Raw genomic sequence first — 12,237 nt, 5'->3', positions numbered from 1 at the left:
TGTAGCTATTTTTATCTTTTTGATGACTCTCACTTTGGAAATTGGAAGCCCTTTTCATAGTCACTCCTTCAGGGACTTAAACACATCACATAGTTCCTACTCTGATACCAAATGTTAGACACTTACTCATACGTCAAAAACTCCAAAGCTAAGGGAACACGAAAAGATATGTCCTTAAACCTAACCCGAACAAGGGTAGATCAACCTACATATGGGCACTAGGTTTGAGACTTTAGGACTGGAGAACCCTTTAACAAGTTTGAATATAATATTAAAGAAGGAGAAAATAAAAAGGAGAAAAGGCAACAAAAAATTGGGGTGGTGGAAATATAGATGAAAAAAGGGAGAGTTCATGAGAGCCAAAGTTTAGAAATGGTGATAAGGCAACTACTAGAAAAGTATATATCCTTAGGAAGTTGAGATTCAACCTCAAGAAAACATACAGTGAGAAAGAAGAAGCTCAGAGACCTTTTTAAGTACCTTGATTTTGATGATAACAAACAAAAACATTTGATGATTTTACTCTTAAGTGTGAACAAATTGACTTTGAATTGAAACTTTAATAAAATGAGTCAACTCCACATCAAAGGAGTTGAGTACATAAGGAAGAAGAAGCCACTGCACTTAAAAATTCAAGATGTTACACTTCAAGAGATAAATGAAATTGAACCCAAGGTATATGGAGTCAAGCATATGGTATTGTAGCCTAACACAGATAGAAAAGGTAGTGAAAGAGGTTTGAAAAGTCGTTATAGACAATGTTGGAAAGAAGTGGAGTCAAATCATTAGTCATGTGGAGCTAATTACATCAGTAGAGTCGAACACTTACGCATGGAGTTGAGCAAGCCAATCTCAGAAACCTTGATTTTGAAATCAATCTTTAGAAAAATCACCATAAATATTTGACCTCATATAGTAAACTAGAAGAAACAAGGAGTCAAACTTGAGTTACAACAAGTTTTGAATTAACTAAGGAGTCGACTTGTATAGGAAAAATATGTATCTAGCAGTCAAGTACATCGAATGGATTTGACCCAAACAAAATGTGTAGAACAGGAAAGATTCCACTGTACAAAAAGGAAAAGGAGTTGATCTCTTTAAGAAATGAAGATATGAGATTTGAGTCAAACAAAGGATTCAACCCTCAAGGGAGCCATTGGAGCATTAAGAAGTCTACCCTAAAGGGAAATATTATACCCAAAGCCACAAAAATAGAATTGAAGATATTACATAAGCCATAACTTTGGTTATGGGTCTCCAGTTCATGCAAGTCACTATCAAAATGACAAACAAGAATAGGAGAACTTCATAAGTATCTTTTCATAATTTTTGGATTACATTTTCAATGATCTTTTACAAGATCTATGAATAAGGCTGATTTTTTTACAAGGGCTAGTTTATTGAATTTGGATTTTGTCCTATAAATACCCAAGTCATTTCTAGCTTTTACAACAACTTCATCCATGAAAATTCTAAAGCCTCTCTATCATATTCAAGTGGGTTTTAAAGAGCTTGACATCATCCTGTTCAGTCGGTGGTTCTATTGGACCCCGACCACCTATTCATGTCAATGATTTCATCATTTTTTTTTAATATTGAGATATAAGACTCAATTTCTCTTAAAATTTAGCAAAATGAAATATCGTGCAGGGAAAATTGAAATAAAATTTACTTTTTCTTTCAAAGGGAACAAGAAAAAGTAAATAAGTAAGCAAAGCTATGTGGCATTGACTTTTGTTTCTAAGTCAAAATAAAATGAAATGAAATAATAATATTTTATTTAAACATTTAGATTTAAATTAAAATATTATGTGGTTTCATACTACTTGTTTCACAAGTTAAGATGGTTAGAATCAAACATTTTGCAATGTCTTCATATAACACTCCACTTTCTCTTTCTTTGGGTAATTACTTTTCTTTTTTTATTAATCATGGTCTCTTTTGCATGAACATTGATCTCATAATTTGTGGGGTAGACAATTTGGAAAAGGAAAATAAAAACTTTATTTGTACCTTGAATAAATAAATTTATAATTTGGAAAATGTCTCAACCTCTAATTAAATATTAACTTTTTTCTTCTATGACAAGTCATCCTCTTGGGATATTAACACACTAATAGATCAAGACAAATAGTTACCCTTGTTCTACAACTAAGCAAGTGCATACTTCACTCTCATTAGTTGGGTAGTAGAATCCATTCACTTGGGGTGTTAGGTCCCACTTTCCTACCAATAATTATATACCATTTTAAAGATTAGCATTTATTTAGTTTAAGCATATCTATATGATAATATAAAAAGTAAAATAACAAAATAATAAAATTCAAGAATATAAATAAGAAAAAAGAATTATGAGTCCACTTATGGGGAACATTGAAAGGGAGGAATGTGGAGTATGGGGATTAAGGGGACATGATAATTCTCAAAGACAAGGTTTGAGGGTAAGTTAGAAATTTGACCCAATCATGAATTTATGCAATGGCAAATTCATGGGGGTGGTGTTAGATTTTTAAATCAATTGTTATCCCTAATTATACCTTTATGTTTACTCAAATGCAAGTCTATTGATCGAAATAGCCAATGTCAAGTTTTCCCAATTTAGGCAACCCTTTCTCAAATGCAAAATCCATTTGATTCTTACCAACCCAATATCAAGGAGTGTCAATCTACCGGTTGTTTGTTTACTATTTATTAAATAGAATGGGAATGAATAAAAAATATTACCTACTTGTCGATTTAAAATGGAGAATGGGTTATTTCATATCTGATTAACTGATTACCCAATTATATATATGAGTAATTTGAGTAAATATATTTTTAAGATGAAATATGATTCACGTGCGTTTTTTTCTGAAAATATTTTAAGTATAATATATTTTTTAATACTTTATAGTTGTATAAATATATGTGTTTGTGTGTGTATGTTTTTATTATTATGCCATTTATTTACTTTATTATTTGTTCTATTATCCAATAAATAGCCAAATAATTAATATAAAATATATATTTAAAATATTTAAATATTATATATTGATATATCAAATAAATATATAAAATAGTTTATTTTGTTTCATTTATATGCTATTTAGTGCCACGTTCATTTATTGCTAATCTTATCTCAACTAAAGAGACGAAAAGAGCACTTGAATCTTCTCAATTTAATATTGCCATCCCATCTTAGATAGGGGACGATGATTCTCGTATTTGTGCATCGCCACGCTTCCCTCGTGTTTCTCCTACATCTGAGAGGGGTTAGTGTATTTTTAAAGTGAAAGTGAATTACTTTTTTGTGTTTGTGTGCTCAATGGAAAATGCAGTGTAAAATACTTTCTTGTGTTAGTGTACACAATAGAAAATATAGTGGAAAGTAGAAAATGAGTTTATTGATAAAATACTCTTATTGGTTAAGATTTATTAAGATAGTTGTATCTAACTTTTTAATTAACAAAAAAATTAAAATAATTCAAAATTTTAAAATAAATATTAATTAATTAAATATAAAAATTAATATACCTAAACAAACATGAGTACTGTTATAATGTCTTGAAATTCTGACTTTTACAATATCATAATTATCACTCTTAAATTAGTAATTTAATATAATATTAAAAATTATTATTATTATAAATAATTAAATAGGCTATTTTTTAATAAAATAATATAGATTTTAGTTTAATCTAAATCAATACAATAATTACAAGTTAAATAAAATTATTAATTTATAATTATAAAATATTGAATACAAACAAAAATGTTTACTTTTATAATGTCTAAATACTTGATCAAATTCTTACTTTTACAATATTTTAATTATCACTCTTAAATTAGTAATTTAATATAGTATTAAATATCATAAAAATAATAAATAAATAGGGTATTTTATTGCAAAATAAAATATATTTTAGTGTAGTATAAATTAATAAAAATAATTACAAATCAAAATAAAACTATTACATAGAAAGTCAGGGCAAAGGTTGAGAGGGAAGTAGAGAGAGGAGCGTTGAGAGAGACAAAGATTGAGAGGGAAACAGAGAGTGGAGCGTCGAGAGAGCGAGTGAAAGTGGACTCGGAGGGTGAACCCTTTATCTTTCACTAGTTTTACACGGGAGTGAGTGAAAGTGAATTACATAGGTTATTCACTTGTCAAGTATGCATTAACGATTTTGGGTAAGTGAAAGAAAATTCAAATTCACCTTCACTTTCCTTCAATGTGCACTACCGGGAAAGTGAAAGTGAATTAGTTTTTCGTGTTAGTATGTTCAATTGAAATTGCAGTGTAAGTATTAATGTGCAGTAGGCAATTGAATTTCTCCCACGACCAGCAGCAAAAGTGTCCTCGTCCTTTTCTCTTATAGACGTTCCAGCAAAGGTTCTACCTAAAAATCGAAGGGGATCACGGGAAGTAGTAAGTTTTCTGGACAAAGGTTTTTCAAAGAGACATCTTCTGGAGGTTTTGGATGTTATTGGAGAAAGAGAAAAAGGGTTTTGAGGGAAGAAATGACAAGTCCATCAAGTGTGAAGTAGAGAACTGAGCTTCCTTCTCAGCCCTAACGAGGGCATTCTTTTAGCTCAACAGATGCAGAGAATATTAAATGGTAAGATGCTTTGACAATTAACACTGTAGGAGGGCCAGAGGAAGCTCAGTCGTCGGACGGCGAGACGAGTATCGAGAGAGATGGTCTGTTGGGAAGGATGCAGAGAGCGTCGAGAAAGAGCAAGTAAAAGTGAATTCAGAGGGTGAAACTTTGGATTTTTACACGGAAGCGAGTTTCTTTTGCACTCTTTGGCGCACCCTAATTCACTTTCACTTTTCCTCATCGCTTATCTCCAACCTTTCATGGTGTAGAGATCATTTTTGGATGTTACATATCTGCCGACATTTTTTTATATGCTGGTCTGCACTTTCACTGGTTGGAAGTTGACGTTGTTGGTCTCTGTTAAATACCTTTCTCGCCGAGTTCCCCTCGATCCAATGACATACTGGCCAGGCCGCCTCTGGGCCTGTTGTCCGCCGGGGCTCCGACCCCTAATGCTCGCTGAAATCTCCTAAATTGTTTATCAAATTAGGGTGGCGATCCAATCCGGACGGAATAAGCAAGATATGGATCACATATTTATCTTCGAAAGTTCAAACATTACAAACAAGGAAACATCATGAAAACTGATGCACACAATCTTGGCAGTCTATGGGTACTTAAAAAACATTCAAGGTCACTCCGATCTCTACGGCTTGCCATTGATTGACGGCTTGCCATCGATTGACGTAGATTGTTTTCTGCTTAACCGCTGACGATGAATTGTCAAAACTGCCGGCTCATTGATACTAATTGTCAAAAATGCCGGCCAGGTTATTCTGATTACCATTTGGATAAAATTGGTGTCTCGTGTTATAGTAAAAAAAGATTTGGGTTATTAAACGAAAACCGGAAAAAAATAAACATGGTAAGTGACGAATCCCGCTGGGCCGCGACGTTCTGGATTCTTCTGCTTGCTTGCGAGGCGTCTATTTGTTTCGTTGTCCTTTTCTATCTTTCTGGGTTTGCTGAGCAGCGAGAATTAGGCGCTGAAAGAAATTGTAGTGCGTTCCGCTCTTCTGGTGTCTGGCCTTTTCCTTTTCGTTTTGATGGCGGGCAAAGTTATGAAGGCGGTTCAATATGATGGATATGGCGGTGGCGTAGCTGCCTTGAAGGTGGCTCTATTTAATTGCAGCGTTTTCAACTTGTGTTTTTTAAGCTTTTCATTTGATGGGTTTTGTCCTAATCCTGCCGGTTTTGCTGCATCTCTCAGTATTTCATCTTTAGTGCTGCGATCTGTTCAAGCGTCAACGATTTTATTTTATTAAATTCCTTTATTGACTGACTGCTTAACATTTAAAATTTTTGTGCTGATTAACTTTCAGTTAATGTCTTTTACTGACTGATTCTTGTTGTATAAAATAAGGGAAAATTATGAATGAGGAGAAGCTTACCAAACTACCATTTGACATTTGTCCGTGGTTCCAGAAAACCATGTTCGAGTGCTGTGTTGGAACCTGAATGGAGCTTAATCTATTTTCTGATGTGGAATTTGATGATTTTGCTTTTGAGAGTTAACAATTAAGCCTCTGCCTTGGCTTCTAGAATTGTTTTCTCCTTTATATTTTCTAATAAATGTTACTTTCTCTTTGCCATTCATATATTCTGTAATAGCATAATCATCATCATTATAATTATAAAAGTCTTGCTGCTACTATGCAAGGATGAACCTTGGGGCCATTTAGACATTCTAGTCTTTCCTCACTAAATCAATCCTTGTCACATATTTCTTTTTTAATTGGATGAAGAAGCATTGCTTCTGAACAGAACTTAGCTGTACAATGAAGAAGTATAAAACTTAAAGAGAGAAAAAATTTCAGGAGAACTTTCATACACTGAAGGAAAAGTTAACCAATCTTATTACTACCTGGTTTGACCAGGCAGTACTAGTTGAAATCATACATGGTGTACAGTTAGTTTTCAATTGGAATCACTGATCTGGAAAGGCAGAATTTTGAAAAGCAAGAGGGAGTAGTCACTATTTGGAGTTGGAACAGCTCTTGATCCAGAACCTTGAGACTGTGGGTCAAACATTCATGCTTACAAGTAGTTGGTATTCATTTTCAGTATGGGTTCTCTTGTTTAATTAGCCTTGGTTATACTCTGTTGTTGCATTATGCTTTATGAAGATTTATGTGGTAGTGAAACCAGAAATACTCACTATGTTACGTCTTAGCACTATTTATAAAAAGTTTAATGATCAAATAATACCATGTAGAAACTGCAACTGTATTTTTGCTACATGCTGCAATTTCCACTCTGTTTTTCATTTTTGGAAGGACTTGTACTCCTCTTGAATGATTTAAAATTTGACTTCCAGCATGTGCAAGTTCCAGTGCCTTCACCAAAAAAGGATGAAGTTCTACTAAAAGTAGAGGCAGCAACATTGAATGCAGTTGACTGGAAAATTCAGAAGGGCATGATACGACCATTTCTGCCACGCAAGTTTCCTTTTATTCCAGGTAATATGAAGTAAATCGAGTGCTTTCTACAGCGTATGCCCTAAAAATCTTTCTTCAGTCTCTCATAGAAGTAGTCTTATATTGCAATGCTATCTATAATCCACTGTGAGTCTATAAGTTAAAACTGTTGATTTGTCTATTGAAGTTTCTTAGCATTCTTTTTAGTTGTTAGGCTGCTTCAATTCAGAAGAGGTCTTAAGAAGTCTTTTTTTTTTTTCTTCTTTTTTTGGATCTTTTCTTTTCTACTTGTGGACTAATAATCTGATTGATGATGATATAATTTGTATAATGATAAACAAGTAATACTGCTTTCTGGTTATGTTATGTGCTTCTTATGATTTTCTTGGCTACAATGGAATCATTTGTGATAAAGTTTGAAATTCAGTTAGGAAGTTTTGCACCTGTGTTTATTTCTGCTGGTGTAGAAGAATCAACCTCAATAGGAACTCATTGGGTCAGGCAATTTTCATTAACAAAGAAATTTTGTTTAACCTTAAACATTAAATTTAATTTATTACTGTACTTTCTAATGTGTTTTATGCTTCAGCATTTCTTGGTCACATTTCATCTTCTTGTGTATGGAATTCTGGAATTTTGGTATATTTTCATGATATTCTGTATTATGGTGACACTTTGAAATCTTGCACTGATTGTCATTATTCCTGAACAGCAAGTGATGTGGCTGGGGAGGTGGTCGAGGTTGGTTCTGGAGTTCAGAACTTTAAAGCAGGGGATAAAGTGGTGGCAATGCTTAATTGGTTTGTGAGTACTTAGTAAACATCTCCAATACTTATCATCTTCAAATCTAAAGATTTTTTGGGACCTCTCCCTGATGGTCATAATATGTATCGCATCTTTAATTTTAAGGCATTTTAATCTAGGATGGGGGACGAGGATGAGACAAAAAAATTTGAGTAAAACTGAAAACAGGGAATTTTTTTTTTTTTTTTTTGAAATGGTGCTGTAAACAGGGAAATATGAAAACATCATTAAGTGCTTCTGCTAATCTGTTGTAGGATGACATACACATCTTAGAACAAGACCAATTACTGTTATCTTTATCGTTTATCATTTTACTGTTCTTTGTATTTTATCCCTGTCACATCCAACTTACTGTTGTCATTTGTTTTCATTTTGACTGGCCTATACATCTCTTTCCATATGACAGAATGGAGGAGGGTTGGCAGAGTTTGCAGTATCCAGTGGGACGCTAACTGCCAAGCGCCCACCAGAAATATCTGCCCCCGAAGCTGCAGGTTTAAACATAGCAGGTCTTACTGCGCTCCAGGCAGTGACTGAAGCTGCTGGCGTAAAGCTTGATGGAACAGGGAATACAAAGAACATCTTAGTTACAGCTGCCTCTAGCGGAGTTGGTCATTATGCTGTTCAACTCGCAAAGCTTGGCAACACCCACGTAACAGCTACTTGTGGTGCTCGGAATCTCGAGCTAGTTAAGAATTTGGGAGCAGACGAAGTGATGGACTACAAGACACCAGAGGGTGCAGCCTTGAAGAGCCCATCCGGTCGGAAATATGATGCAGTCATTCATTGTGCTTCATCTTTTCCTTGGTCAACTTTCGAGAACAATTTGAGTGAATACGGGCTGGTGATAGATATAACCCCGAGTGCAAGTGCCATGTGGACCTTTGCTATGAAAAAACTGACTTTCTCCAAAAAGAAGCTGGTGCCTTTGTTAACGAATGCAAAGGGGAAGAACTTGGAGTTTCTGGTCAGTTTGTTAAAGGAAGGAAAGTTGAAGACAGTAGTCGACTCCAAGTTTCCTCTGAGCAAGGCAGAAGATGCCTGGGCAAAGATAATGGATGGCCATGCGACTGGGAAGATTATTGTTGAGCCATGACCAGAAAATTGATACGTGAATTGTTTCAGAAACACCGGACATATATCTGTTTGTGATTGTTAGGACCTTGTATTTGTTTATGAACTATCTATAGACATTGCCATGGTCACAACTTCCCCCAAACTTTCCTCTATTCGCTGTAGACAAGCTTTCTCATGGTTACTAGAAGTAACAGATTACGATTACGAAAGTATTTGCATGGTCCTGAGGGAGGAGAGGAGAGACCTGGGTTACAAGAAGACAAAGGTTTGAGGGGTAATATTATTTTAAAGATTTTAAGCATAATATAATTTCTTATACTTTTATAGTTGTTACTATCCAATAAATAGATAAATAAATAATTTATTTTAAAATATTAAAATATTATATATTGATATTTCAAATAAATATATAAAATAGTTATTTTGTTTCATTTATATGCCATTACAGCCTTGTTCATTTATCTCTAATCTTACCTCAACTAACAAGACAAAAAGAGAACCTGACTTCTCCCAATTTAACATTGCCATCTCATCTCAGATAGGGGACGCTTTCCCAGTGTTTCTCCTGCATCTTAGACTCTTACCACCTTTCGTATCTCTAACTTTTCATGGCTTAGAGATCATTTTTGGATGTGACATATCCCTTTCTATCCACATTTTTAATTTTCACGGGTGGCATCTAATGGAGCTTGGGAACCGGCTAGTTTACTTGAACCCAAGGTCAGAGCCAAGAGTCAGGATTGGACCGAAGGACAAAAGGCGAACACCGAAACCTCTCTAGTCGAGATGAAAGGCGAAACCTGTCCATCTCTAGCATATGCGGGTTTTTGACTTCGAGCATATCCTGGAGAGCTCTTTTGTCGAGAGTAGGTGATTTTGAATATCAGGTTTCTATCGATAGCATCCAGATATTTAGAAGCGTTTCCTATTTCAGCCACCATGATCTTCAACTTTTTCAGTTTCTTCCTTGCTTTATCGGATTTGGGTGTTGCCAAGTTGGGCATTGGGTTCAGAAGCCACAAAATAGACTACACCCGCAGGTGAGTCATCTTTCCTAGGTTAATCTCCCATGCAACCACAATATTTGATCTATTAGTTGTTCAAAAAACCTAGATTTCTCCATGATTAGCGAAGGGGAGAAAATCTGATTTGTTAGTTGTTCAAAAACCTAAATTTCTCCATTCGCAATTTCTCCCTCTATGAGCTATGAAGAAATTGGTAAGTGAGGTCTCCAACTCTCCAATTAGTGGTAAATACCATCTTTGTTATTATTTTCTCTGTTTTTATATTAAAAATTATTTTTTTACGTATTTTCTTCTTAATATTTGGGAGGGAGGCTCGATCGTCTATGTTAATCTCCTTATGTTAACTATTTTATTTTTTATTGATTTGTATAATTCATTTTTCTAGATTTGGTTAGTATCTTTGTGGCTATTACTGTTAGGATTTTTTTCCTTATGCAAGAGAGGACGATTTTGGGTTGGTCTATTTGCAATTTTCATGTAAATATATGTTGGAATTGAATGTCATTACACATTTTGAACATTTGTAATTGGTATTTTAATTTGATTTGGAAAGCGAATGAGTTTGAATGGAAATGATTGTCCATAGTGTTATAGGGTTGGCATCGAATCGAGCTGAATTCGAACTTGTATGAATTGGAGTTGATTTAAATACTTTGAATTCGAACTCGAGCCGAGTCCAACCTTGAAAGTAAAATTAGAATCGAGCTCGAGCTCGATGACCAACCTCCGTTTAAAACTTTGCATAAAATACATGTCAAATAAATTTTATATAAAATTATACATAAATTACCTCTGTACATAAACCCTGCATAAAATTGTCTATGCGCTCTATATAAAATTGTTCACCAATACGGCATAATTTTTATTCAATAATCAAACACAAACATTTAAATAAAATATCAATATTAAATTGACAATCACCCAAACAAAAATTATTAATCCAATATAAATTTGTAAACTCTATCTCTTTCTCTTCGTGCTAGAAAACAATATGCTAAGTCCCCGTTTACATGAGCAAAATCTCCACCTATAACAAAAACAAAATAATAAAACATTATTATCTGATAAAAAAATACTCTTCTACTACTAATTACTTAATGTAGTGAAAAATGTTAAAATTACTAAGATGAGAAATCGATGAAAAATCAAGTAATTGGTAGTATTATCTCCACATTCTTCTTCTCAGGTTGTAATCATTAAATAAAAATTAATAAATAAAACTAAAAAAATTACTTAAAAATATCATAATAAATAATTATTTAAAAGTAGTTCACCTTTTGATTTTTTTTTTTTTACATTGTAAAGAGCCCGAACCCAATCACTGCCACAAATCAAAACTTGAAATGTATTTGGTGCCAAGGAAGAACGATACACCAACACTAAAGGTATACTCTAATGCTACTGTAAATATGAAAATTACAATGATGTCTATTGCCATTTTAGATAGTACCCAAAATTTTAAATTATTCACTTTCTACCATTCTAAAACAACAAAATCATATTGTGAAGTTTCTTCACAAATATAACACCTTCAAAATAATTTTCTAATTCTGACTTTTGGTGAATTCACTACTTTCACTTGTTTCACACAAGTCATTAACTTTAACCAACCTGAACTTGATGAAGAATGTCACCTACGACTTGTAGAAACACCCATAGAGCTAATACTTGAAACAATCCATTCATTATTAATCTCCACATTCATCATAAATCTCACATAAGGTCCGTCGAACTAAGTTTATAGTTATTCTATCTTCCTCATCAAAATATGTCTTTGGAAACATATTTCGATCGATCTTAATTTAACCATTGGATCCAAAACTGAAGTAATAACCATTAGTAAATTACATTTGCCTTAGTACTTCTCAAATTTCTCTTTCATTACACTAACCATTGTCCTAATGAAAATATTTTCATTTGTAGAATGAAAATTCAAAATTTATTTTACCCTATATACCTCATTAAGGCATAAATTAGAAGTTTGGCAGTCACTCCCATAAATTATATTAGTGACTACATTCAAAACTTCTAGAATCCCACACTCTATTTCAATATTTTCCCATTCATCAAGACTTGACAAACAATCATAAGTTGGTTCTCTGTCTTGAAATCTAAGAAATACATCTTTAAATTTTAATGTTGAAGACAACATGTCATAAGTGGAGTTCCAATGAGTTGGACAATCAATATCCAACATTTTTGCACCTAGTTGTAGTTGCTACACAATTTTAAAAAAAAAGTGCAAAGTCTAGCCTCAAACAAATTTATAAATTTGATAATTTCACTCACATTCTCAATGATATCCTTAATTTGAATAAGACCATCTTGGACTAATAA

The 12,237-nt window shown here is 33.5% G+C and overlaps 1 protein-coding gene across 1 annotated transcript; it reads left to right on the top strand.

Annotated features, from left to right (window-relative positions):
* Positions 1 to 5,523: 5,523 nt before the first annotated feature.
* Positions 5,524 to 9,084, top strand: LOC137952221 (chloroplast envelope quinone oxidoreductase homolog). The gene is made up of 4 exons (XM_068799305.1): positions 5,524 to 5,689; positions 6,895 to 7,036; positions 7,707 to 7,798; positions 8,205 to 9,084. The coding sequence occupies exons 1-4, from the start codon at positions 5,624 to 5,626 to the stop codon at positions 8,892 to 8,894; spliced, it is 990 nt and encodes a 329-aa protein (XP_068655406.1). The 5' UTR covers positions 5,524 to 5,623; the 3' UTR covers positions 8,895 to 9,084.
* The last annotated feature ends 3,153 nt before the right edge of the window (positions 9,085 to 12,237 follow it).

The sequence above is a fragment of the Aristolochia californica genome, unplaced genomic scaffold (genome assembly GCF_029961685.1).
Source record: "Aristolochia californica isolate CCGP_79_NKW_82.1479 unplaced genomic scaffold, dmAriCali1.0.hap1 SCAF_1, whole genome shotgun sequence".
Classification (NCBI taxonomy): domain Eukaryota; kingdom Viridiplantae; phylum Streptophyta; class Magnoliopsida; order Piperales; family Aristolochiaceae; genus Aristolochia; species Aristolochia californica.
This window is presented reverse-complemented; position numbering and strand designations above follow the sequence as displayed.

Bases quoted from the DNA above. Each gene is read 5' to 3' on its own strand.
- LOC137952221 (XM_068799305.1), top strand. From the start codon at position 5,624: ATGGCGGGCAAAGTTATGAAGGCGGTTCAATATGATGGATATGGCGGT. The intron at 5,690-6,894 runs GTGGCTCTATTT...TTTGACTTCCAG, and splicing joins GTGGCGTAGCTGCCTTGAAG to CATGTGCAAGTTCCAGTGCC. The intron at 7,037-7,706 runs GTAATATGAAGT...ATTCCTGAACAG, and splicing joins CAAGTTTCCTTTTATTCCAG to CAAGTGATGTGGCTGGGGAG.